Source organism: Toxotes jaculatrix, chromosome 9, assembly GCF_017976425.1.
Source record: "Toxotes jaculatrix isolate fToxJac2 chromosome 9, fToxJac2.pri, whole genome shotgun sequence".
NCBI lineage: Eukaryota > Metazoa > Chordata > Actinopteri > Toxotidae > Toxotes > Toxotes jaculatrix.
The window spans coordinates 8,736,744-8,764,225 of NC_054402.1; the positions used below are offsets into that span (position 1 = coordinate 8,736,744).

At 41.3% G+C, this 27,482-nt stretch overlaps 1 protein-coding gene across 2 annotated transcripts in view; it reads left to right on the forward strand.

The window, feature by feature from the left end:
* Positions 1-27,482, forward strand: part of nectin1b (nectin cell adhesion molecule 1b) — a 135,799-nt gene that overhangs the window by 46,363 nt on the left and 61,954 nt on the right. Inside the window, exons 2-6 of one of the 2 annotated variants that reach the window (XM_041045994.1) lie at positions 1,203-1,574; positions 3,528-3,827; positions 4,774-4,891; positions 9,919-10,070; positions 22,775-26,965. In XM_041045994.1, the coding sequence (XP_040901928.1) occupies positions 1,203-1,574; positions 3,528-3,827; positions 4,774-4,891; positions 9,919-10,070; positions 22,775-23,277 (1,445 nt within the window). In that variant the 3' untranslated portion in view covers positions 23,278-26,965. Of the gene's footprint in view, positions 1-1,202; positions 1,575-3,527; positions 3,828-4,773; positions 4,892-9,918; positions 10,071-22,774; positions 26,966-27,482 lie in introns of those variants that run through there. The other variant, XM_041045993.1, reaches the window with a different exon arrangement.

Consider the following 27,482-nt stretch of genomic DNA (forward strand, 5'->3'; position numbering starts at 1 on the left):
CCTGTGGGTCCTCGCCTATCCATAGGAGATAATTATAGCTATGGCTGGTTGTAAATACAAGCCCAGCCAGGGGTTGTCGGACCAGGAAATGGGACATCATCAGACTTCACCTGGAAAGGAGCATAAATCAGAGCCTGAGAAAACAAAGATGTGTCAAAGACAACAGGGTGCAGGAGCCCAGCTGCAGTTCAATGACACATCTGTTCTGACTGCAGTCATTTAAGACCCTAGATCAGGTGTAAATGAAACTTGTAGTTGTATTTCTGCACTTAAGAACAAAGAAGGACAGGAGCAGGAAGTACTGTGCAGAGAAGAAGAGCTGCAGCAGTTATTTTAATACTGATCAGTGTTTTTTATTCCTTTTTTTATGATTAATCAATTCTTCATTATCAAAATTGTTGTCAGATAATTGTTTCAATTATAGATAAAAGTAGGTAGTCTGTAATGAGTATATAATTCAAGGATGTTAACTTGACACTTCAGTTTAGCTTGAGGTCAACGTAAGCATGAAAGAGTAAACCACAGGTGGGTTTAAAGACGGCCTCTCTTTGGACCTTTTTATGCTATTAAACTCCTCACAGGCTTAGATAATAGGGAGATGGGCATAATTGCTGTTTTTCTTAATAGCTAATGTGTGTGTTCACATTGTTTTGAGTGCTTACTCAAGACACCACATTGTTTTCTTTTAAATAGGAGCTCCAGGCAGTCATTGAAGTATTCGTGAGTAAAAAGTCATTAAAATTACAACGGGCTAGCCAGTATGTTGCTGGGTAGGTGGAGGAGAGCGCAGCAGACGATGACTTGGCTCCAACTCACTGCCCTTGTACTCATTCATTAGTGATGCATTGGTTCTCGCTCGGCCCTCCCATCTCATCAGAAACAGTACCCTCGTGGACAAAGACAGGGTTGTATAGATGTGCCCATTATGTTAATAACAACTCCCCCAGCTTTTACACACAACCACCACCATGTACCGCTGATGTATAGCGAGCAGACGGTGCTTCAGTAGCATAAGGGGAGTGTGTGACTGAATCCATGAGTTTGATTGTGAGTGTCGTGCGTGCATGTACTACCTAAGAGGCTGAATTGACTCTTTGACTTTCAGTGCATGTACTTGCTATTGAATGGAGTGCCTTTCTTGGCCTTGGACACTTGTTAATTGTAATTAAATGTTTTTTTTTCTCTGTGTCTGTTACTTCTAGCTGGCAATGGACAGATGGTACAGATGGACTCCAGTAAGTCTGGCTTTGTGGGTACACAAGTGGAACTGCGCTGCATTTTCATCAACAGTAACCCGCCAGTCAAGATCTCTCAAGTCACCTGGCAGAAGTTCCTCAACGGCACGAAACAGAACGTGGCCATAGCCAACCCGGCCCTCGGCGTGTCCGTCCTGCCACCCTTTAAGGAGCGGGTCAGTTTCAAGCAGGCGGCGGTTCGTCATCGTACGCCCTCACTGGAGGACACCACCATCGTGTTCTCCAACCTGCAGCTGTCCGATGAAGCTGCCTACATCTGCGAGTATACCACGTTTCCTGCGGGCAACCGGGAGAACATGGTCAACCTCACTGTGTTTGGTAAGAACCTAGTAGTGAAATGTTGCAATTCTGCTGATTAATGGTGAGTTTAATTCTGATTGAATCCACAATATGGTAAATTTGAAGATAAAACAGGCAACATCTTGTATTTTTGTAGAGATCTGGATCTTAGCAATTTAATTTTAGTTCTTTTTTTGTTGTTTTCTTCTTTATCTAGGCTTGACGTGTCTCTATGGAGGCAGTAGTTGAACGCCCCATGTCACCATGTCATTTTCCTTTGAAAACCATGTATTTCCAAAATGTCAGATTTTCATGAGCTATTGTGACAATGCATTTTCCCCATAATTCAGTGGAATTTTATGTTGTGTATTTAGTTCAAGAAGTAGGAGAATTTTCTCAATCCATAAAGGACAACTTAAATCCTGAAAAATTCAAAACCACAGAATTTGTAGATACATGGTTTTCACTGGAGACACGGAAAGAAAGATGAGTGTGTGAAATCAGAGAATGCATCTACATTCACTATCATAATCTGATGACAGAAGTTGAGTTTCCACATGTTGCAGGACAAGGATTGGTTATACAGATCAGACTGTGTAATTTTTTTGCAATGAGTCAAGAATGTGTAATTGTGTTTTGAGCCAAGATAACATATCAGGTTCTACATCTTAACACATCTTAAAATCAGTTAAGGAGCCATTTCCCTCAAACATGTTACTACTGGCCTGACGAGTACTCAGAAGGATGTTAGACGTTAGAAGTTTGGTTTCTATTTGACTTTAGGCAGAAAAATAACATATTTTTGAATCAGATAACACAGACAAACTGACCTCTTCCTTTTTAGTGAAAGGCTAAAAGAAAACACAACAACTCTGCTCTTCAAAGTTACATTGCCACAGGCTTTTTTGTAAAGTAGGTTGAATTCCTTTAAGACACCCAAAACCAGAAGGTCTTTCTCTGTTTTCTAAAGCTCTTGGTACGAGTGTGTTATTTATAGCTAAAACTGATTGGTGAACAGCCCCACCAACCGTCACGTTATGGTTGAGTCTACAAGGCTCTCATTGTCGCAGACTTTGCTGTAGCGTATCCATGCTCAGTGTTAAAATAAAAATCATTTTGACAGATTCATGATGTCATGATTGGGGTGACGTGTCGTTTAACACCAATCCCGGTCTGGCCCATACGGCTTTTATAAAATAGGAAACTGCCGTAGAGAGCAGTCAATAAAAATGGCAGGTGACATGGAAATCAATAAGGCCACTTCAGAGTGTGTAATTTGGCTTTAATAATCTCATCTTGTGGAAAAAAAGCCAGGCCTGAGATGTAGTTTATCTTGAAAAGAGACAATTTGAAAAGGTTGTGCACGGACTCTGATTAGAGATCTAATTAGAAATTAAGTGTTGGTGTGTTTTCCATTAAGTCCCAGTAAAGAAAAAGCACTTGGCTTAAGTAGTCCCTGTTGCCAGAGCTTCTTGTCAGCTCTGAGTCCCCATTTTGTGTCACTGAGCCTCTCAGGTCTTTTTAGGCTTCTGCAGCTCAGTGAACGTCAGGAACCTGTTCGCAGATAACCAACCGGCAACGTTCAAAGAGGCCTCTTCATGGCCTGTCTCTTTCAGTTGTGCATTCGCTCAAGCTCAAGCCTCCTTTTTGATGTACTAAGAGTAGACTGCTAATTGGCAACTCACAAAGGATTCAAATTGGATGACTGTGCATTTGGGTAGGCAAGTGCGTCCTACATCTGTGAGAGCTTTGACAACTGAATTTGGCTTTGAAGAAGGAAGGAAGCAAAGCTTCGCCTGATTTCAGTTACAAGACTGTTTTCATCTCAGCCCTTTAGTTTTAATTTACGTCAAATAGTGGTTTTCATCAAATCTAAGGATTGTAGGTAGACAAAATTAGAAACTGAAGTAAGATGGAAACTGAAAGAATAAAATTCAAGGAGTATTCGTTTCATTTCAGTAATTTGATTGCTTTAACCTTTCTCTTCTACAGCTTGGCCTATGACACGTATGACCTTGACAACGCCCACTATTGTGGCCAGGGCTCAAAAACGCAAGATGACCGTTGCCACTTGTGTATCAGCCAATGGTAAGCCCCCAAGTGTGATCAAATGGGACACCAGGTTGAAGGGCGAAGCCACTTTCCAGGAGACTCGCAACCAAAATGGGACAGTGACGGTACGGAGCAACTACGTGGTGGTACCGAGCCGCGAGACCCACAAACAGAAGCTGACATGCATCGTGACATACCGAAATGAAAAGATTACAGACAGCGTGGTGCTCAATGTGCAGTGTAAGAATCTTATCTCCCATTATGCCAATATTATTCAGTTTATATCATGGTTTCCAATGTTGTATTATTCAGTTTTTTTTTTGTTATGAACTGGTGTTTTTAAAATGAGCAGATAGATTCAAACCTGTTTTAAACTGGGTTTTTGTGATCTCATGCACCCACAAATTGTGTGTCCTGTTGCAAGATGACACCAGTCACCATAGTTTACAGTAAACACGGTCCGCTTGCAAACACAGCTCAGAACCTCTTCCAGTTATACAAAGTGAAGAGAGACATACACAAAGGAGCTTACGAGTATGCACTAGACATCCTCTAAGTAAACATTATTTATAAAGTCCAGGATTTTTTCCCCCAAATTTAGATTTTTTGTTAATGACTCAGACAAATACTACTAAATCCAAAACTTCAAAAAGTATGGTGATTTATTTAGGGAACTTTTTAATCAGTTTTGTTCTGGCAGCATGCAGAAATTGGTAAATTTGATTCTTTTGCATATCTGTGGAAGGTGTGCATTAAATTATACTGGACCTACTTTTTTGAAAAATCAGTGTAAGTGTAAAATAGTAAGAAAATTGTCCAGATGTTTTGAAGCAATGTTTGAAATATATTGAGCTGATCAAGACCTTATCCAGCTGTAATCACTTAACTGGAAGTAATTTGAACTATTTACAGTGATGCATGTGCTTTTGTAAACACAGTAGTTTAACATTTTACATTTTTTGATCACGTGTGCACTTAAAGAAATGAAACGCAGTATAATTGGAAAGATTTAACAGCCATGCTAGAACAATGAATTAATTTGTTGTTTTTAGAGTATTACTGTTCTATAATTGTCTTATCAAAATACCAAAATATTAATATGCTTCAGCAGAGGTACAGTGATGAAACAGTGTTTCTGGATTATGTTGTGGAGCGTTGAACTGACATCAGCATTCCTTCCTTGCAGATGAACCTGAGGTGAAGATCGAGGGCTTTGATGGAAACTGGTACTTGAACCGTCAGAATGTTAAGCTGACCTGCAGTGCTGATGCAAACCCCCCTGTCACGATCTACCAGTGGAAACTGTGAGTCTGATTAAACCCTGACAAAACCCCTTAAGGCTCTGAAGACAAGACAGCTTGGCTATGTGTTGTTCCTCTCATGTTAGATTTCTGACTGAAAAAAAAAATGTGTTTTTGTGGATGGCTTGATAAAGCATAGGATGGCTATTTTATAGAATAGCCTACTCTAATGCAGCATTCAGCATTTGTTTCAAGGCATACATACACAACAAAGATAAAAACACACAAACCTGCTTCATCTTCTCCAGAAATGAGTCTCAGTGTACTTGTTTATAAAACGTGTAACGAAGATAAGACTAGAACCTGAGGCAGAGCACAATGGGCCTATTACGGCTGCAACACACACCCCTATCTGCCTGATGGTCACAGATACTGGGAAACAAATGCAAACAAAACATGGTTTGCTTTGCTATTGGGGTTTTGCTTTGAAGTCCTAGAACCAGCATGCAGGTAGAGAGGTAAGACAGCGTCATTGTTAGTGCTGTTGTGTTCTCTGGAGGGCCCAGAAGGCAACGGTGTGTCCCTAACACACAGAGCAGGGGGCTGGAGCTGAAGCTGAAGTAGGAGCCTTGGATTAGGCTGGCATACCGCGGGGCTGACATCAGTGTTTTTGCCTCAGAGACTATCACTGCAAATACAGAAGCAAGAAGAGATACAAACATTTTTTCAAGGCCTCTGGGAATCGCCAAATAGCCCTGAGTTTGATCTGCTTTGAATAATGGCATGAAAGTTGGTCATGCGGAAATGATGTAGTTTAAATATAAGCACTGCGACATGGAAGGACTGCGCTGTAATTTTCACTGATCAGACTCTTTATCGCATTTTGATGTCAGATGCAAAATTTAAAAAAAAAAAAGCCAGTGCAGCCCTTTGAATATAAAGAAACTTCTTTGAGTGTCACCATTTTGAATGAAAGTATTATACGGTAAAATTAAGAGATAAATGTAGCAATTTGTCCTGTAATTGCGCTGTGAAGGTTGGGTTGAGAAATATGTCACTGGACTTGAGTGGATGTGGATTAATAGACCATTGTGTCCTCATTGTATCTTCTCGACAGCCTACTGTTGGATTTTAATGAGGCATGTGGAGATTTTTTTTTTTGGTTACCTTTTTTTTTCTTATGCATAGATTTAGCTTCCAGGGCTGAGACACCGATATACACACACAGCAGCAGAAGAAGACAAGATAGAGAAAATTTAGCCTGTTTTTTTTTTTTTCCACTAGCAAAGGGAGATTTAGGGAGATAGAGGAAGATAGGAAGAGAAGAGAAGGAGGGTGAAGAGATGTGATCTAGAAAGACGAGGGCACTGTGCTGACAGATAGGAGGGGACGGCCATTGCTGCACTGAAAATGAGATACCAAATCTGTTGTGAAGGTTCCCCTGGGCTCCACTGTGGAGGTCAGCGCAAGACTGTGACGGAACGATCCGGAACAGGCCGGCAGGATTGCGTCACACTTAACTACAGACATACACACGCTGGAGGTGTAGCTAAATCCAATAAATATTAATGTCTTTGATACAGATCCACATTATTTCCAGAGACAATCAGTTGTCTATTAAACTATTTATTTTATTAAATTAGTTCATTATTTTTTTTCTAATTCATTTGGCTTATTGTGAAAAAAAAAAATCTTCATTTGTACCATCTGCAATCACTTTTTCACACTTAGTTTCTTTGTTTTCCTGCTTTGAGTGGAGGGCGCAGAAAGCCTTGGCATATATACAATCCTTGAGGAAAGAAACCAAGGACCTTTGATTGTTTTTTCTTTCTTAGAGCGCAATGCCAAAGCTGTTTCTCAAAATGGGTTAATGGGGAGCTGCGCTGAAATAGCAGACTAAAGACTAAAAAAAGGACTGTTTGAACTTTTTGCTTGTTTTTGAGATGTTTGTTTGTAGGGCATTGTTGACTTGCTGCGCTCATTTGTTGAGTCTGTTTTAAGTGCACACTGCAGCTTTCAATGGGCACAAGAATAGTAAGTGGGGGCAGGGAGGGCTGAAGTGTTGTTTATTATCACAAATAACTCAATTACTTGTGTGCTAAGATTTCAGACTTAAATTTTTTCTTTCTGTTTTTTCCCCCGAAAAGCCATTTTCCAGCCCTCAAATCATGCAGTTGGAGTTGCTCAAAGACATGGGATGCTGCTATAAATAAAAGCAGCAGTATTATTGTGATGATGGCTGTTTGCAGTGTGATTGCCTCAAACTCTGCTTCAGTTAGCCAGCTCTGCTGTGAAAATGTGATTCTGTTATCCACATCGATTAAGAACCACCAAAGAGAACTTTTGGTTCAATTCCTTGATAGCTGTGGATAAAAGTCATAGATCACTTAATGTTCCTTTAAAAGGATATTTAATTCAGATGTATGCATAGGCTAATTTTTATTCAACATAATCAGATACTAAACATTGCTAATGTTGGCTATTGCTCAACACCTCTATGAAGTTGTGCACTGTTGAAAAAAAAGTGTGTGTGTGTGTGTGTGTGTGTGTGTGTGTGTGTGTGTGTGTGTGTGTGTGTGTGTGTGTGTGTGTGTGTGTGTGTGTGTGTGTGTGCGCTCCCACCATTTTTGAGAAATCAAACAACACATTTTTAAGCACAGGCCTCAGCACCCCATTAACATCCAAATGACTCCAAAGTGGTGTGCACATCACTGGTTTGCACATTATCTGTGCAGGTTTTTGTGAGCAAATTTTTGCACACAAGCACATTTTTGCTTCATTAATACTCAAGTTATGAGCATTACTTGTCAGATTAATAACTTGAGAAGCACAGATGAGACCACTTTGGAGTCATTTGGGCATTAATGGGGGTCTTGACATAATAGGCCTATGCTTAAAATTTTAACATTTAATTTCTCAAAAATGGTTTAAGCACAAATTTTTATTCTGTGTGCTCACACGAATTGAAATTGTTTTATTCATATCCTGAATAAAACTCAGTATCAAACATCATTCCTTTACTGGGGAAGAGCTGTCTCCAGCTGTGGCAAACAACACCAGTTGCCCAGTCTTGTTTTGCTTCTATTTTCATCACTCCATTTCTTCTACTGAAGTTAGCATGCTAACCGGCTAGCCCTGGTCCATCTTTCATAATACTACTTTGCGACAGTGAGTCACTGTAGCGTCCAGTCTACCCTCAGTTCAGCACAAGAGGATGAAATGCAACGATGCCTGAGGCTCTCAGTAAGCGACCATTGTTACCACCACCACCACCACCCGCTCTCGGCAAGCAACCACATTTAGGAGCAGAGAAAACTTACATTATAGCACCTTTAAGCACATACATGCATATGTTTTTCTGCGTTCAAGTTTAAAGCCATCCCCAGAACAGTCATTCAGTTTATAATGAAATCTAGATGGTGGTTTGATGTAGAGTCTTTGAATCACCCACATCTGTACGCACACATCACATACATGCATCCACATGAGCAGGCCAGTGAGCAATCAAAGAATCTGTATCACTCTCAAGCTGTTTGTTAGCCTTTCATTTTGCAGCCCCTCAGGCCCCTCCCCCCCCCCCCCCCAACTCACACACACACACACACATATTCACATGTCTCATACAAATTCAGACATCTCTGGTTGTGGCTGAGTCTGTGGTGAATCGCAGTTTGCCAGCCTTTCATTTCTGCAGCAAATCAATTGGGCTTTGCAGAACTCAGCATTTGATAGAGGCTCACACGGTAACTGATTATTGAATCGTGACATACTGTATTGAGGGTTGTTTGCAGCTCCATTGCGAACCCACTGCACAGGTGTCCAATGAAAAACAAGTCGAGCATAGCTCTTTTTATTGCTTTTGTTCTGAACTATGGACACTTTGTTGCTAAGAAAAAAAAATCTCACTTTTTTTGTTTGTCCTGAAAGTTTTCTATATGGAATTAATTTACTCACAAATGGATCAGCTGTTTGTAATTTACATTTTATGATAGATTAATTAACATATAACACGTCACAGTGTCTTTCTGCCATCACTGAAGAGCCTTATTGAAAACCTGTTTAGTTCAGCTCAAGTACTTGATGTGTGACCAGTGTTAGTGCGAGGCTTAATTTTGTTGCCTCTGTGTAATGTCATTTTGTTTTTCCCTCGCTGTAATAAATGGAGCATTACATTGTTTTTAATGGTCTCACAATCCAGTGGATCTTAAAGTGTTTTTCTCACAGAGAGCAGGCCCAGGAGTGAAGGAGGGAAGTCTTTGCGACATCCTCATTTTTTTAGAGAGACCAATACTGCCGCCACCACAATAAGACCAGGAAACTATTAAATATCATCACGGTCGTGTTTGTCACTCTACTTAAGCTGCATCCATTCAGAGCAGCTGATGAAGCTTATCGAGGGAAAGGCAACAGGAAATGGCTAATTGCCACGTAACTTGATACCTTTTTCAGCCTCCGGGCTCCATAAAAGGGGTCTAGATAATAGAATGGAGGGTTGGTGTGTTCATGATCCATGACCTCAAAGTGTGCTGACCCGATCAAAGGACATGAGCGAGTCTGAACGCGGTTGAGATAGCGAACCATGAAGACAAACACCTCAGGCAGGAGAAACAGGCCCCAGCTCTCATTGACAGCCCAGCATTTGGTAGATTCTGCATTTATCGCTTGATCAGCTTCCTCTCTTGACAGCTCCCCAGAGTTTTGAGTTCAGCCATGTGAGCTGTGCTATAGTTGAGGAAGGAAGCCCCCCACCACTATCTGTTTTGTATTTCACATGCCAAAAAACCCTATGTCCTCCGGCATCAGCTATGTCTTACCGGTTTGGACCTGCTGGGATTCCCTGTCCTCATAATTTTGTTTGGACTTGATGGATGATGGCTGAAATATAGCGCTGTCAAATATTCCTGGTATTTATCTCACCTTCACACTCACACATCCAGGTTTGTTTGGCACTAGAGACTATATTTTTCATGTGCTTTGAATTGCTTTGCTGCTCCTAGGAGAGTTTTTTTTTCTTTTTTTTTTACTGTGGTCTGGTGTAATTCTGCCTTTTTATGGTGTCTGTATTATTGCCTCTCTCTCTCTCGCCACAGTTTGAATGGCTCCCTGCCCAGTAATGTGGAGATCAAGAACAACACCCTGTTCTTCAAAGGGGCAGTGACCTACGACCTGGCCGGCACGTATGTCTGTGACGCAACCAACGGCATCGGGACTCGCACCGGCATCGTGGACGTCAACATCACAGGTAGGTTGATAAAGGCATTCATTTCTGTTTGCTCTCTCTTCAGTAAGTCTGGCATGGCTTGCATCATTACAGTACCCCACAAAAAATGTTGTCAGGGACCATCGGACCCCCATCTGCCCAAATAAACACAAACATCCACATGCGCAGACCGGGCGATTGTTGCAGATCGTCTGCGTTTTCGATGTGGTTCCCACCTGCCTTGACTGTGTGGCTCCTGACTGCGCTGTGTGGGAGGTTAGTTGAGGAAAAAAGCCTCTGTGTTTGTGTATGAGAGCTGCACACACACTGTGAGAACACAACAGCCGCTCCCTCCCACCCTGCCCTGTTACGCACCCAGGCGCATGTGTGGGAGCGATATAAAGCAGGTCTATTATCAGTGCCTAAAATAACATCAAGGAAAATGGGGGTTTGAGGTGAGGGTACTGTATTGATCATAGTTTGTTCGCATCACGCTCACATTTCTCCTTTTTGCAGTTGAGCTCTGTGCTCGCTCTTTTGTCTCTCCTTCTTCTTCTGTCTTCTGGGGAAAACAAAATGCTGAACAAAACTGATTCAGTTCCCTTGCCTTCCACATAATTGTTGGCACACACGCACTGTGGTTCCTTTGGGTTCTTATCCATAGGAGAAAATATTTTCCACTCAAAGCTCTTGCTGAAATATATACCAGATCTGACTTTGCTATACATACTACAAATGTGGGGATCCTCCTCTATTGGTACAAGCTGTGTGTGTGTGGTACTGGGAGACTGCCACAGTTTTGCTCTGGTCAGACTGGAAAGACTTTTCCCCTTTACTCTCTGTGCTGCTTGGTTTCTGGGCAGCGGGGGTGTTCTAACTTGCATTGCTTTGCATGTTGACTCATGTTGTGTCTCTGGGAACGCTGTGCTTGCTGTGAAGTGAACAGCTGTGCCTTACAGTATCATTGCAAACCTTTTTTTTTTTTTTCTCTTTTCTCCCTTTCAGTGTGTTATTCCTACTGTTAAGAGTAAGGCTAGGACAAAGCAGCTTTGTAGGATGTGATGTCATTACGTTAATCATGAGAAGTTGCCCATCCAAAGTAGGCGGGTCAGTAGTGCAATAACAGAAATCTCAAAAGGGCTTGAACGGCCCTTTCTTATCAAACAGGAAAGTGAGGAAGTAATCTACTGTCAGGAAATCACCCCACACCAGCTTGTGTTGAGCAGCTGTGTTCCATGGAGATTGTACTGTTTGGCATAAAGTACTGTATCCCTGTGCAAAGGCAAAACAAAGGCACTAAAGTCATTTTCTATTTCTGCTTTCATTTGTTGCTTAAATTACCAAACCACACTCCTGTTGTCCCAGTACTATTTCTGTTTATTCTCATCATTCGTCCATATAGTTTTATTGAGTGATTGAGGTGAACAGTGCGTGGGCACATGACTTGAGTCCATTCAGTTTCAGTTTGTCTGCCCAGAGAATTGAAATTTAAACATTTGTTTAACATTTAGAGGAATGTGCAGCAGCAGATTAAAGGAAAAGCAGTGATTGATTTTGATGCTGTGAAAATACTTCTGGTTCTCAGTTGGACATAGCTGTTACTTCTTATCACTCTGCATGTTTACAGTAATTAAGAAACTTGGTTTTTACATATCATTCAGAGAACTTGACAGCTCGATTGTCATTTTTCCTTTAGCTGAAAGAACTCCATTCTTGATATGTTGAGTTGTACTGGAGTTGAGTACCGTTATGCCAGAACATATTGTGAATATTAAATGTCACACATAGCACTTGGTGGTCTGTCTGTATCCTCTCTAGCAATACGCTGGCTGGATGTTGGATGCTGGCTGCAAGCGTTGTTCTGTATGGTCATATGGTAAACTTCTGTCTAGGATACAATCCCAAAGGTCCCGTCCAAGCCTTAAGAGCATGTTGCCAGTTTCCATAGTAACAGTGGCAAGTTAAAGGGAGGAGAACCAGCCTCGCCTCCTAAAGCGCAGTTCAGAGCCTGAGCTCCAACATGGTGTCCAGTCACATTACAGATCAGCGCACAGATAGCTATAGCTGACTGTCAGACATTAGTATGGTTTGGTGCTTTAGGATGCGCAGAGGGGTGCAGCAGTGTGTACAAACAGGGACAGAAATGTCCTGCCCTTGTGTTTCATGCAGGTGCAACATGGATATGTTACAACAGGGTCATACACTGTGCTCTTTGCTTATGTTGTGAAACGTTAGCCTATTGCTGTCTTAATGTGGGCTTGTCAGCATAATCTCTCACACTACCTCAGAGCACTGTTAAGCTTCACAGATATGTGTAAAAGAAATCTTTCCGCTTACAAGACATTTCTTTGAATGTCGATCAGCTCATGGTAGACTTTGCATCGTTTATGATGACATGAATAAACTGTTCCCGGTGAACTTGAGGGTGAGCATGGCATTTCCTACTAATTCTTTGAAGTGCTCTGTGCAGCCTTGACATTGGCTGTGCATAATGACCCGGTAGTGGAGGTAAAGAAGTATGCTGATGCTTCATTAACTTCAAAGAGCATCTTTGCGCCTCCCAACAGTCTCAGACAAGCCTGGCTGAGGCATGGCAGGTGAGAGAGCCCACTGCTGGCTGCTGTTCAAGGCTGCAGCATTGGGCCTCTGTAATGCTAACCAAGTGTTGTCTGCAGAAAAGGCAGGTGACCAAACTGATAGCTGCAATGCATTTGTTCAACATCTCACAGAGCTACCACAGCTGACAGTTTCTGGACTAGTGCTAAACATGAAATTATTGTTTCTTTTCCTTGTTAAAGGGCACATTTTAATAGTCTTTGGGTTTAGAGGCACTCAGGAGAGTTCTGTGTTTATAGAGTCAATAACTCCATTATAGCTGGCCTTTTTTGGCCTTCAGTAAACTATATCAGAGCAGTGACAAATATGACACTTGAACAATCTATCATGCTCTTCAGACCAGTACTGTGCATAGTTTTGTCACTATCAAGACCTAGATTTGTCTAAATGCACTACTACTACCTGTGTTATGCATGGATTTGGCTGTAGCAGTTTTTGTATTCATTTTGAAGTTGATATTTATATTGACACAGCAATATACACCTGCCAGGGTGAAAACCCTGCCTCCAGTGTCAAGAAGATAAAACGTCCGTGACAACTTGTTTGTATCACAGAAAAGCTATTTTCCCACACTAGGAAACAACACTGATGGAGCACTTAAGGAAGGTGCATTTTAATCAAGCTCCTCAGTTTTCATGGATGGATTTGTGGGAGCCGTATAACTGTCACCTCGGCAGATAGCGGGGCCGCAGAGCACCTTGTTTCAATTAGTCTGGGGATAGTGTTTGCTGTAGAGATGGCATCGACTACGGTAAGCCACATGGGCTGAGATGGCTCTCTCCAAGGACATGTGTTCTGCAGATATGGTGTCGCTTGTCAGAATCTAATGAACCACTCTCCTGTTTTAATCAATCCTCGCTCTCAGAAAAAGAGGTGAAAAAGGAAGTCTGAGGGAGAAGAGAACGGGGAAGGGAAAGCTTCTATAACAAGAAAGATGAGCTTCCAAGGACAGAGGGTGTTGCAGTGCTGTACACGTTGTTGAGCCCCTTGAGGCGAAATTTTATGATTTGTGATATTGGGCCATATAAATAAATTTTGACTTGACTTTGTGTAATGTGCCAAATACCTCTCTCATTCACATTCAGTTCAGAATCCTCCTGAGGGAAAGTTGACAAGTCGTCAGGTCTGATTAATCAGCTAATTACTAACGGACATCAGAGGCCATGTCAAAAAATGGAGACAATTAAACAGCCTCACAATGAAAGTTATTTTTGACATTTCATTCTTGATGGCTTTTAAGTGTCTAATAGGAACGCCAGTCAAACAGGGACTCCTGTGAAATATTGCAGCTGAGAAAGCCGCAGGAAGTGGGCTGCATAGTGTGGTTAAACTCAAAGATCCTCCCCAACTTAAGAGAGTAAAATGAGTCTTTCATTAAGATAATCAGCTTTTCCAACATCACACTCTGTTTTTGTGCTCAAGACAAATCAATGCTGCCATCTTAAATTTCTTCCCAGCGCATTATAAGACGTGATGAACGGCCATTTTGTCAGGATGGCCTTACAATTATGTCATTATCACCCCTGAGAAAGGACATGTGTGGTTTTATTCTTGGCAGTACACAGTTATGTGACGTGGGAAAATTCCCTACAGTGAAGCAGAACATTCACTGCAGAATTAATTTGTTTACCCACATGAATAATCTTTTAAACTTGATTTGATGTTTTTTAACCTTGACTCTCCCAAACAGCAGCTCTAATCTTTGTGAGATGAGGCCCGGACTGAGTCAAAGATAGTGCATAATTCCTGCCACATTATCAGGATCAGCTGCGAGTGATGATCTCAGATCAGCTCAGGGTCAGCCAGTATGTGAACCTTTCAGTGTTTCCACTTCTGGCCCAGCAGCGCTAACTTTCATCCTCCTTTGTCAGAGCTGTGGGACCGAGCTGCTTTGGAGAGCAGAGGTGCAGTCAGCTTTGCTACAGGGCTTTACCACTCAGGTTAAACTGGATGGAGTGAGAGCGTTCTCTTCAATTTAGCAAGAAAGCGTGAGGACGGATCCTTCTGTAAGCACAGGCAACCAGTGCCGACATCTGTTCACGCTCACCTGAACAAGCAATAGTTCGCTCCTGTGTGAGAAGATGAAGTTGAGAGAGAAGAGGTGAGGAAAAAGTCTAACCACATGGTGAAAATGAGATGAATAAAACATAGACAGTCCAATGGGAATATAAATAAATAATGGTATCCATGTGACTGATGGAGATGCTTCAGCAGGTTTGATTTTTGGAATTTAGTTGAAGAGGTAAAGTGGATTCCAGAAATGCGCTGTTTACATGACTTTATGTAACAGCCTGCCTCAACTCCCGATTTTCACCGCTTGTCACTTTCTCTACCCTCAGTCCTACAGTACGATGGTGTGCAGAGACATTGAAACGCAGTGGCAGTGAGATGGGGCTGACATTCTTAAAAAATGTACCTGCATTGACTTTTTCACTGTTTATTTACCAATCTGATTTTAATTTTATTGGCTCCTCATAACCAATGCAGGCGAATGAGGCCATTGCTGAGAACATTAGCTGTGTCTATATAATGATTCCAAATGCTTGCCACCAGTTTGGCAGGAAAGCAGCAGGGGGTTGTTGGCAGTGGCATAGGGAGCTGTCTCAGCATAATTTTAAATTACTGTGCAGGAGATGTTGCTCTGAGCTGACATTAGATGTTATAATTGTCATAAAACTTATTAGAACTAGACCTGGATGCGTAACACACATTTTACTATTGCCAGATCACAGTATTAAATTTATGTAGCTACAATTAGATACTTAGCAGACATTTATCCTTTATTAGACAGGCATCGGCCTCATTTGTCTACATTTTACAAGATACTTTTCCAAAAAAACATTCGCTGGGTCCCTCTCTTTTCCAAAGACATCCAGTGAAATGGACACTTCTTGGGGAAAAAAAAATCAACAGTCATGCATTTCAGCTTGTCTTAAACTCCCCTTGCTCTTTAATTTATAGCCCATTGGTTTACACTTATAATTGATTCCCCACTGTCTTGTTTCAGCAAGAAATATTTCATTTTAAGGACATAATTATACCATTTCATGGGACTGTAAGAGAGACTATGTGACAAGAAGTTCATGGTGGTTCTCATGGCAACTTCAACAATTGTCCACAGGGGCTGCCAAACCCAAAAACACACCAACACTGTTCATGGTGGCTTTCAAATGAATTTAATCTGCAGGAATGCTCTAAACTCTGACTTACTCCTGTGTTTTTGTTTAAAAGACTTTCAGTCCCTGCTCACAGATCTCCACAGACACCTGCAAACTGTAAATAGCTCTAGGTGTTGATGGCGTGGTTCATTTTTATCAGCTGAGAAACAGGCATGTTACTCTATCCATTACAGCGGGGTCTGTAGGCTGTCTCAACGTGATAGCGCGCTGATGGCTTCGTGTAATAAAACTTGTGAGACTGCGGCGCGAACATCCTTGAATAAAACAACTATCACACCATATATTACTGACATCTAACAGCAGAGCTGCTCCACGCAGCCATTTGTCTCTTTCTTTTCTCTGACAGAGACAAGAGACATTATGATGTCAGCTTTGCAAAGGCTCCCCTAGCAATGTGAAATTTGTTTGTCTTCGGCTGTCATGGTGGAGTCTGTCTCAGTCTGTGCATTATAGCACATTGCACTGTCGCCTTCTCTCTTCATCCGTCTGCATTATTCATAGATCCAAAGGCCACACGTGTATATCTTGTATATCATTACATCCCCACTTTAAGTACACACATGCTGTCAGGCAGGTTGAGGAGCATATTCAGAGTCTTGGTCTCCTGCTCCCCCTGCTAGCTTCTCATCACCCTTGAACTTCCTGATCAGGCGTCTACAGACCTAGAAGGATTTGGGTCTGCAGGCTGATAGAGCGACTTTCTAGCCCCCCACATCCTCGCTACAGGAGGGGCTGCTCGCTGCTCAGATCCTGCCAAGATCGCACCTCATTATCCAAATGAGACATTAGCATGAGCTGCTCCCTTGCTCACACGCCATGGGCCGCCCCATAAAGCCTCTGCTGTGTTGTTCTGTGCCAGGGAAAGCACTGAAGGGGAAGACATCGTGGCTGCAGCTCGTTTTTTATTTGGAGAAAAGATATAGCCCAGCTAGAGGAGTGAAATGGAAATGTCACCAGGGGAGAGCATGTGAGAGCAGAGCAGCTGAGATCGTAGTGATTTATCTTAACATTTGTTTCTGCATGGCTTGCTGTTTCTACTCTCCGGAGGATATGCAGAGGAGAGGGATGTGGCAGACAGATGGAGCAGGGGGATTGGATGAGCCCCTTCGGCCCAGCTCTGCTCCTCCATCCTCCTCCTTCTCCTCTCTGTCCACCCGTGTGGTGTTGGATCTGTCACGCCTCCCTGAGAGCCTGATGAAGTAGGTCAGACGCTGTCCCAGGGTCTGACCACTGGCTCCAGAGCTGCTGCTGCTGCTGCTGCTGCTGCTGATGCTGTGTGGTGATTCAGTCATTACACACACAGCTCCAAAATAACAACAAGGAGACAAAAAACAAGATGGAAAAAAAAAACTGCAGAGGGGAAGCTGAGTATAGTATGGTGTGTTAAACATCGGCCCAGCCTCTTCTGGCTTAACCCGTACTAACATGCAGATTTGTTTTTGCTGACCCAATAGCCCACCCTTACAGACACATGCAGATTAACAGGGAGTCTAGAGATACATTAATAATGGTGCCTTATGAGCAAATGTGATTTATAAAAGAGCATTGGTTTTTAAATGGTGGTGTAAATATTCATTGCTCATTGACGGTGCCTTAAGAATGATTATTACTACTCCTCTTAGCACAAAATGACCATATTATATCTGCAAGGAAGCAAAATTTTGCTTTCTGAAACACACTGGAATAGAAAAAATTTTTCTAATACTTTCCATCAAAAATGTTGATGTGGACTCTGTGCTTTGTCATCTTAGTAATGCTCATTATTTCAACTGTAAACCACCATAAATGTCATTCACAGACCATGAGGTATTGTGGTATTCTTGGTCACTGGCAGAAGCCAAAAAAAAAAAGTCAGAGATACCATGCTGCTTCTGCCGTATGGAGATGAAAACAAAGAGTCTCTGGTCTCTCCTTAAGGACCATTCTGCAAGTCACTGCATGTTCACAACATGCCACAGATGATGTCACCTGTGTTTTGATGCCAGTATTTCACAGTGTTATCTTCCTTAGCACATCCGGCGCCTCTTATTCCGTTGGCTTTTTACAGGGAATTGAATTTGAATTACTAGTCTGAAGGTTTTAATGGTGTGAGTGGCATTTACCTGCGTATGAGGTAAACTCATGCCTCTGTGAAAAAATCAGTGATAGCAGAAAAATATGTTGACAAACAGAAGGGAAAGGTAGATTTTGGAAGGTAGTGTATGATGGGGGGAAAAAGAGCTTTGCCTCGGTGTCGACTCCCCAAGCAGCATGTTAAATTCCTGTCAGTGATGAGCTTTTATTTATTGTGGCAGCATTACATTTCCATGACTTCACAACCACTGGCAAATTCAGACAGGGGAGTAATGAGGATCGTTGGAATCACTGAATTAATGCATCTTCCCCGATTGTCCCCATCCTCACTCACTCATTATGCCATTCTTTATTTGCGAATGTCACTCCCCAACCTCTCAAAGGCACTCGCTCTGTCTTTTTTTCCTTGTTGCCACTCCTCAACTTCTCAGAGTAGGCCTCTATTTTCTTTTCATCTTCTATTGACTGCTGCTTGTTCCTCATTTAGTCATATTAAAACACCACACCCTGTACCACTCTTTGAAATCCTCTCTCATTTTCCCAGCCTCTGTCATAACACCTTGTCCATGTGATTGTGCTAAGACTCAGGAATGAGACTCCTTCTTTTCGTGTGCAGACATGACTCAAGCACACCCAGAAACAGTACCTGCAGGACAGAGTTGTGAAACAGTTTCTGTTACTTTAAAGCTCCTTCTGCTTCAGACATGCCTCTCCTTCAGTATCTTTGAACATTTGCTGCTGCTACTTGGTTCGTACTGTAGCTTACACTGAAACACAAAACCCAGTGTGTTTTTTCTGAAGCCACAAATCTGGCACAGACCTGATGTGTCATTTCCATAACAAGATGTCAGTTTGTTTGTTTTTTGTTTTTTTTTTTGGATTGCGCTGCATTTGTTTCTCTTAAAGACTCACTTGTGTTCTACACAAATGACTCAGAGAGAGAACACTTATCAAGTTGTGAAGGAAACAGATTTTGTCGCTAAAATGTTTGGAGGTAGTAAATCATCCACTCAATCAAGTCAGATGTGAATGTTCAAAATAGTATGATTAATGCAACGCAAAACGGCATGGTTGCAGTGTTTGAATAACTGCAGTATTTCATGTTATTCATTACCAGCATAAATCTATCATTCCTCTGGATTGAATTATAGCCTTTCATAGCACATCTTGGCACCTATTAATCTCAATAGTGCATTTTAGTCATTGCACCTCAAGGTTACCCCACTATCTGCATATTTCCAGAGAGGTGTTAATAGACACTACCTTTTGTTGCCTGGAACAGTATCAGGGCTGTTGTTGTGCTGCTTTGAGGTCTTTTTTATCTATCTGTTGGCAGGTGTTGCCGGTAGCAATGGCGTGCTGGTGGAACGCCTCCTCCCTCCTCCGTACTGTCAAACACCCCTACGTACCCCAACCATTTCAAATGTGTTTTATTATTAGTGTGTCTGTAATGTGATTAGTTTTCACCATAGCCACTCTAATTTCACATACTCACATTCACAGAGTACATGTGCTCGACAAAGCCACCACACTGGAGAAATTGAGAAATCTTTTTTGCCATTTCGTTATCTTCATTCATGCACAAGGCCAGCGTGCTGAATGGGAGGTGGTGTTGTGATGTGACCTCGCAGTGGAATAAGTACACGGCAGAATCGTGCTGGAGGAGAGGCAGCCCTCTTTGCCAACACGCCTCTTTGAGTTGTGGAATAAAAGCAGCGTGTTTCTCCAGTGCACAGAAGTGATCTGATGAGCTTTTCCTGGTGTTTCTGAGCTTCTTTCTCTGCTCTTAATGTACCTCCATTACGAAGGTACAGCCATCTGAATACTGCAACACTCCTCTCTTCCATTCCCCTCTAGTAAACCATTTTAAGAACTCCTGTAAAAAAAAAAAAAAAAAAAAAAAAACTCCATTTCTTGTTTTTTTCGGTACGGCAACTTCCAGGGCTTGCACAGGTAGTGCACCAACCAAAAGCAAGAAAAATACCTCAGTGTTTACAACTGCTTTCATGTCTGTCGTTTGTATGGACTGTAACATATTTTTAAACCATTAGTGTTGACATTCACATACTTCGAATATTGGTGTCAAAAGGTGGTGTCATTTGATCCTTTATAGAAATGGTGGTGATGGAGAGTGCTTTTGAAGGCTCGCTGCATCTTCCTTTATTGCTCCTATTTGGCAGTTTAAATGGTCTTGCCTTGTGTTTTTTCACTTCTTTAAGTGGTAAATATTGGGTCTTTGCAACCTTAGAAATGCAAGGCAAAAAGCTGCCTAATTAAGATTGAATATGGGGACTGATGGGAGCAAAAACAGATCCTCACAGAGGAAGACAGTGAAGGGTAGAGGAGAGGATTACAGGAGAGCGTTTTCCCTTTTCTCTCTACTCCTCCAATCCTCTGGATTTTCACTCCTCTTTGGACTTGGTGGGAGGATGTGTTCTCGAGCAGGGGTGACCTGGCTCTGCTCTCTCATTCATGTGTGTAATGAAGGCCTGTGTCTGAATAATCCCATTAGGTGGTCAGATTAAAACCTGAGCTGATATTTGAGACTGTGCCCGGCACCGCTTTAGAAATTGGAGAGCTTTGCCGTCGGCCCTGCGAGAAAGGGTGCAGAGGAAGATCAGTTGAGGAGAGTGACTGTGTTTGGGAGGTCCCTGCTTTGGACTTATTGAGTGCCATTGTAATTAATGTAGAGAGTAAACCTTCAAAAGCACCTTCACTTATCGCAATACCATCTTTTTCTACCAGAGTAATGTCCAAAGATTTATCATTTCCATTAAAAAAGCGGTACTAATCGAGTGTAATGGATTCAATTCAACAGTTTAGGGCAATAATTTGAAAATGATCTTCTGCTTATGTGGGAAATTTGTCTTTTTTGTTTTGCATGATGGCAGAGGTTGTCAGATTTGCATGTTTATGCAGTGATGTTCTGATATGACCCTCTTTGACTTACTGTAAGGCAACACAGGGAATTTAATATCTCAAAGGAACTTTCAGGATTTCTTAACAAAACCTTAATTTTGGCCAAATTCTGATTAGTTACTTAGCAAATCAGTTTTCAGTTTCAGAAAGACAATTTCCCAATCAATAACAACCATAAGAGCAATAATGATGCACATCCACATCATCTGCCAGTTGTTGCCTGTACTTTGTAACAGCACTAAATGGTGGCACATCTCGACTGATAATTCGTGCACATATAAACTATGATTAAAACAAAAAAGTGTGAAAATGTATTACAATTAAGGTGTGACATGATGAAGTATGTTTGATGTACATTTATGTTAATGTACATCAAAACAGAACATCATAGATGTTTATTTGTTTTCTACCTGCGTATTTCAGTGCATATCCGTTGGTTATCAGATCCAGATAGTTTCTGGAGACGTCACCTGATGAACAGTGTTAAGATCTGTGCTAACAAGATTATGATGTGTCATAACAGAATGGAAATACATCCTTACAACAGTAGACAGAAATAGTATCAGTAGCAGTAAATCTTTTCTGTTTCTCGTCAGACTTGTCTTTCCTTGTTGCAAATTGTTCATACGGGTCTGTCTTTGCCCTAACTGAAGAACAGCCTCCCTCCTTTGTTCCTCACGGTTTCATTCTCACTTTTTTTCAGTCCTCTCCCACACCATATGTTTAGTAGATGGTGTAACTAACTGTATTGTTATTTTTTTCACCCATATTTCTTCAGCCATTAAAGTTAAATGTGCCTCTACTCTGCAGGTTTACACAAGCACTACCTGTGCACCTCGAGGCTTTGATCACGTTTCAGATAAAAGTCTCTCCTGTCTCCGAGCTTCAAAAAGCTTTACACGTCTTTTGGTTTTAAGGGAAGATGTTTGTGTAAGGGACAAGGTTTCCACTGCTTACTTTTACTGTGAGCAATGACTGTGCTTTAGTCAGGTGCTTTGTTTATCTTCTTGTGAGTAGGTTTTGTGCTCCCTAAAATGGTGGAATGAATGTGATGGCTCAGTTTAGTTCCAGATATAGTGTGTCTGTGACAATTGTGAATTTAAAACATATCTTTTTGAAATTGCAAGGCAAACTCCCAGCCTTCCAACTCTGGCATCTCTGTTAGTGTTTGTCTCTAGCAGGCCATTAGTCACTGTCATCCTCCTCTAGATTAGAGCACATCTTTGCCTCATTTGATAATTTTCTCTCTTTTCTAGATCTAGTAATATGTACTTTTCTCTTGGAAGCATAATCTATTTTTGCTGTCTGCTCTGCTGCCTGAACAAAAGAGTTTCATGTTTATCAGCTCACTTGATGCATCGTGGCTGTGTATGCTTGGCTGCTGATAATCATCTCTGGCAGTGCTCTTTCATTTCATTACCATGACACTGATGAAGTTGGTTATATGTCATGCTGTACTATTTTATGCTGGACTGTATTACAGTATATCATTCGATATGTTTACTTAGAAACCTACAGAGTTCAATGTATTAACTGAGAGGCCACATGAATTAATTCTTCCACAGTGTGTTCATTGAAGTGTTTCATTTTCCTCTGCCTTCCAAACAGAGAAGAAATGATGGTTAATGCATGCTGACAAAGCTTCATTCACTTTATTCTCTTCAGTCTTTTTACTCTTTGATGGTGGTGTGTGCTGGACTGGCTTTTAATTTCATTCTTTCCTTGTCTGAAACTGCATGTGACTGTTAATGATTGAGCTTTACCACGCAGTTGGTAAAGTCTCCTCTGGGGTTGGGTGGGTTCTGTCGTGGGGCTGGGGTCCTGCCTTTCCCCTTTGCTTTTCCGTCCTTGTCTCCCTTACTTCATCTTTCCTAAAAAAAAAAAACTGCACCTGCACAAATGCACCTCCTCCCACCAGAGCACTGACACACTCCCTTCCATCTGTCTTTTCCTACCCAGAATTCCCTAACCACCCGTCTGGGGAACCTGACAGCACGCAGGAGCCGCACAGTGCAAGTGCCGCCATCGGGGGTGCTGTGGGGGGAGTTGCCCTATTGGGCGTGGCGGCCATACTGCTCTTCATATTCCTGCGCCGCCGCCAGCGCACCTTCAAGGGAGACTACAGCACCAAGAAACATGTGTTCGGTAACGGGTACAGCAAGGCCGGTGGACTGCCCGCTCACCCCCCCATGCCCAAGAACCTGCCGTACCCAGATGACTCGGATGATGAGAAGAAACCCGCCCAGATTGGCGGCCCTGGAGGGTTTGAGGCAAGTGAGCGCGATTTTGACGCCGAAGCCGAGGACCTGAAGAGGCCCTATTTCACTGTGGACGAAGGGGAGAGCCGAGATTATGACGAGCGGACTCTGGCCTTCCAGTATGACCCTGAACCTGAGATAGCCGATGATATGATCTCTCAAACCGACGGCTCTGTCATTTCTAAGAAAGAGTGGTATGTGTAGTGGCATGCAACAACCAAACCAAACAACCCTCTGTCCCCCACCTGCATTTCACTGCACCTTTCACCTCCATCACAACCCCACCCTTTCATTTGTCAAACTGCACCCATCACAGTCCTATTCCTCTTTTGGTCAACCTAGTACCCCCTCCCCTGTGACTACTCCCCCATCAGATCCCATCCAACTAATCTCAATTAGATCAAGCGTCTATTTAAAGTGCTAGCAGCATCAACTTCTCAGCACGACTGCATTGGTGTCAGTTCCATCAGATAAATGGGCAAAGAATAAAAACTAAGGTATGTAAAAGGACTTGTCGTCACTGACCTACAAGGCCAGGGAGGTGATTGGTTGATTAATACTGGTGTATTATTCTTTTTGTGTATTTTTTTCATGTTATAAATGTATTAAATGTATAAAAAGAGTCTGCAGGTTGAGGTTTTGCTGAGCACATTCGTGAAAGTCCTACACTGGATGTACGATTTGTTTTTGTTTCTTTTTTCTCTTACCATTGCCGTTTTGTTATTTTTTTATGTCTTTTTGTACTATTTTTAAGTGAGCAGAGAATTGAGAGTTAAATGTCTGACATAATTACTGATGGAGTTCAAGTGTTTGTAAGTTTGTGGTCAAATGTTTCAGAGGAAGAAAAGAAATTACGCCATACAGCACCTGTATCATTTCTCGTGTTTGTCATTGGGGTTAGCGTCCATGAAGTGGTTCACTTTTGTATATTTACAGCATTAAAAGCAGATACGTTATTGCTGTTTTCCAAAGACATGCTTAGTATTTCTTGACCCTCTGTGTTTATACGCTTGATCCGTTTCTTTACTGAGAGGGAGTCCGTCTACTGAGCCGTATTGACATAAGTAACAGATAAATATATTGAGTGTTTTCAATTTTCAGTCATGTTAAACTAGTTCCCACATCAGTGAATCTGAGTAGCAGGGGAGAGAAGGGCTGCAATCATATTATACCCAACAACTTCTGCTTTTCAGTGGTGCACCACAATCACGTCCAAGAAGAGGTTTGGTGAGTCTCACAGTGAAACCTTCAATAATGCTCTGAAATGTCATGACTGTCACTTGACTTGAACAGGTTGACCTGTGTACATGAGCTCTAAATCTTACCACTATAATGAGATGTCTGTTTTCTTGTGCTGGGTTGTCATAATCATGTTTTGTTCTGACCCTTTTTTTTTTTAATCAAATGGATGTCAGAGAATAGTGTCTGGGGAATTTACCAATAATGACTTTGTCTCTGCTTATAATTGTGTGACTTTGTACTGAGGAATTGGCTTAAGCCACAATTCACATTTCACCAACAGCATTTTCTACGAGGAGTCGTCCATGGACACAAAGGACACGGATAGGAGAAAAATGATTCTTTTATTTACATCTTCAGAGAAAACATTTTACCATGTAAAGGGAAAATATTACGGTGACCATGCTGGAGTGTAGTAAGTCACCTGCTGCTTTCATGATTTTTTTGATCTATCTCCTTTTTCTTTCTGAAACAATTCTCAGTAGCTGTTTGGGGGATTTTAAAGGAGTGATTGGTTGTCCTTCCCTTAATGTTGGCATCTGAATCTGCCAGTAGGGATGCAATGACCCTGTCTGAGGTGATTATTGATATCTGGCTTTTTAAGTAATTGTTAACAAGTGCCAGTGGATGCTAGTGTAGCAAATGTCCTGTTTCTCTCCTCAGCGTTGAGGTCCATTCCACAATCAGCAAAATGTATTTGCTCTAAACAAAAGAAGTTCAATGTGAAATATCGGATAAAAAGGAAACAAAGGAGTAAATCTGTGGATATAAACAACATATCTGACTGGCTCTGAACAATATAAATACTGTATTAAGCCTTATTTTATGCATGTTTTTTGTGTGGGAGTGGAAGTGCGTATGTTGCTATTTTTTCTGTATCAATTCCAGTGCGTTTGTCCTCATTTGCAGCTCAAAAGACAGCACTTTGTCAGTGTTGTCAGTATTGACAGAGGTATGAGTTTATGGGCACACAGTACCCAGCAACAATATTGCAGTTAACACACAAAAAAGTATATAAATATATATATATAAATATATATAAATAAAGATGAAAAAAATAACATCTCTGTGAGAGCAGATCTATCTGCCAGCCAGAGATGTGAATGTTTTACAGTCCATGCTTGTCTACTGTATGTTTTTAGATGAGCATGTTAATCATGAGCCTCAAACTATATTGTATTTTCAACTCAAATTAACACAACAAAATGGGAGATACCATGTTCTTATTAAAAGTTCAGCTTTATATTCTTTTGATTTTGGTTTAGTTCGGTTTCATTTCTTCAGCTTTATTTTTTCAACATATCCACTATAATTAGAGAGCGATACAAGGTTTGTCACAGAAAGTTTTAGAGAGCGAAAACTTTTTGACAGTGCCGGGGTTGCTCCTTTCAAAGTACAAGGCAAATTACAGTTTTATGTCCTTTAGTTTATTAATCACCTGCGGATGAGCTGTTTTGCTGTGATTTTCAGTTCAATAGTTTGCATCCAGCATGACAAAAATGAAACGCGAAAAGCATGTTTTTTTTTTCTTGCATTCAGTGCCTATCAAAATTAGGAGGCTTTATGTAGCCTGTTGTTGAAGTTATTCATACCCAGAATAACATGATAAATAATACTGAAGTATGAAATGCACTGCAAACTTCTCTAAATCAGACAAATGATGGTTTCTTTTAGTTAGGATGAATTTTAGTTAATGTTATTTCATCTGAGCTCTAAAATGCTACTAACAATGCGTCTGTACGTGATCTTAAAATCAACCGATGTCTTAAAAGCTGCACCCGTAACCAAGTTAAAGTTTAATGATGGCTAAATGGTTATACAGTACTTTTTTCTCTAAAGAGTTCTGAAAAGATCTGACTTTTGCAACTGAGTCACACATTTTTCTAAGCACAATTGAAAGTAATCCAGTGAAAAGAGATTTAGCTTGTAAATTTATATTTACAAAATGCAACATTGGCCCAAAGCAAAACCAACTCCACCTCCCCCCTTTTAAAGCACAAGTTTAAGGTTTCATTTTACCTTTTTTCTGCATCTATTTTGAAATCCACTGCCACGCTTGCTTCTCAGACGTGTCAGAGAGAGAAAAACCTTTCAGATTTGAGTTAACAGTCTGTATACTGGTAGATGTAAACATTGTCTTCATGTTGTCAGGGTGTTATGAGTTTCTATTTTGTAATACTGACTGTAACTTCATTCCATCCTAATCTACTTTTTGTATTCAGTATGTTCAACATTCCACTGTAAATACTGTACATAAGGTTGAGATTATAGTTGGGATTTATTTAGGGACAACTGCGTAGGGACCCCGTTCATGTAAAATAGACCTATTTTGACTGCAAACATAGAGACTCGATGATGGATAGATGAAGTTGATACATAGCTTATTTCCAAAGTCCCACCTAAAAACGCTCCTCCAGTACGTTTTTAATATGCCACTAGCGGCTTCACTGTCATACAAAGGGGTGATGCATACAGTTTGTCGATTTAATGTTATTGAAAGAAAAATGAAAAGAGAGAAATTGTCTGTATGCAGCCATGTGAATGTATATTTCTGAGGGTGTTACAAATATGAAAAAAAATCTCTTGTTCAATCGTGATGACCCGGTGAAGTAACTTGTATTTGTTTTAAGCATTAAATGAGTTCAATAGTCAACAATGTTCTGTCCCAGTTCACTGATTGGATAGATGTGTGTTACCTGATTGAATATGGTTCATGTCTGCAAGACATTTCTTTTCGCTGTGTTTTGATTTTGCTAATAGCAGCACTTCTCAGCAGTTCTGATTAGTAACGTGTCCCTGTCGCCTCATGCAGGTGCTTCTCTGGATCTACTGTATTTTCCAGCTGTATCACTTCTTGTGAGCCTTAAGTGTGAGACATAAAAGGTTTGTTCTTCAAATAAACTTTTCTTCAGTTTGAACAAAGATAGACCTTGTTAGAATAATATTTAAATCTGGATGTATCTCTGCTCCCTGAACACATTTCTTTTTGGTCAAATCTTCAGTGCACAGAGAGTGTTCGGGCATCCAGCCACAGTTTTGCATCACAACATCCAATATTATCTCCTCATTGGCGCTTCGGTTTTCAGAATTAAAAGGCTACACGGGCAGCTACAGTGCTAAAGGCGAATGATTCTGTTTGGATGCATCTATGATTCCCTTCATTGTTCTCT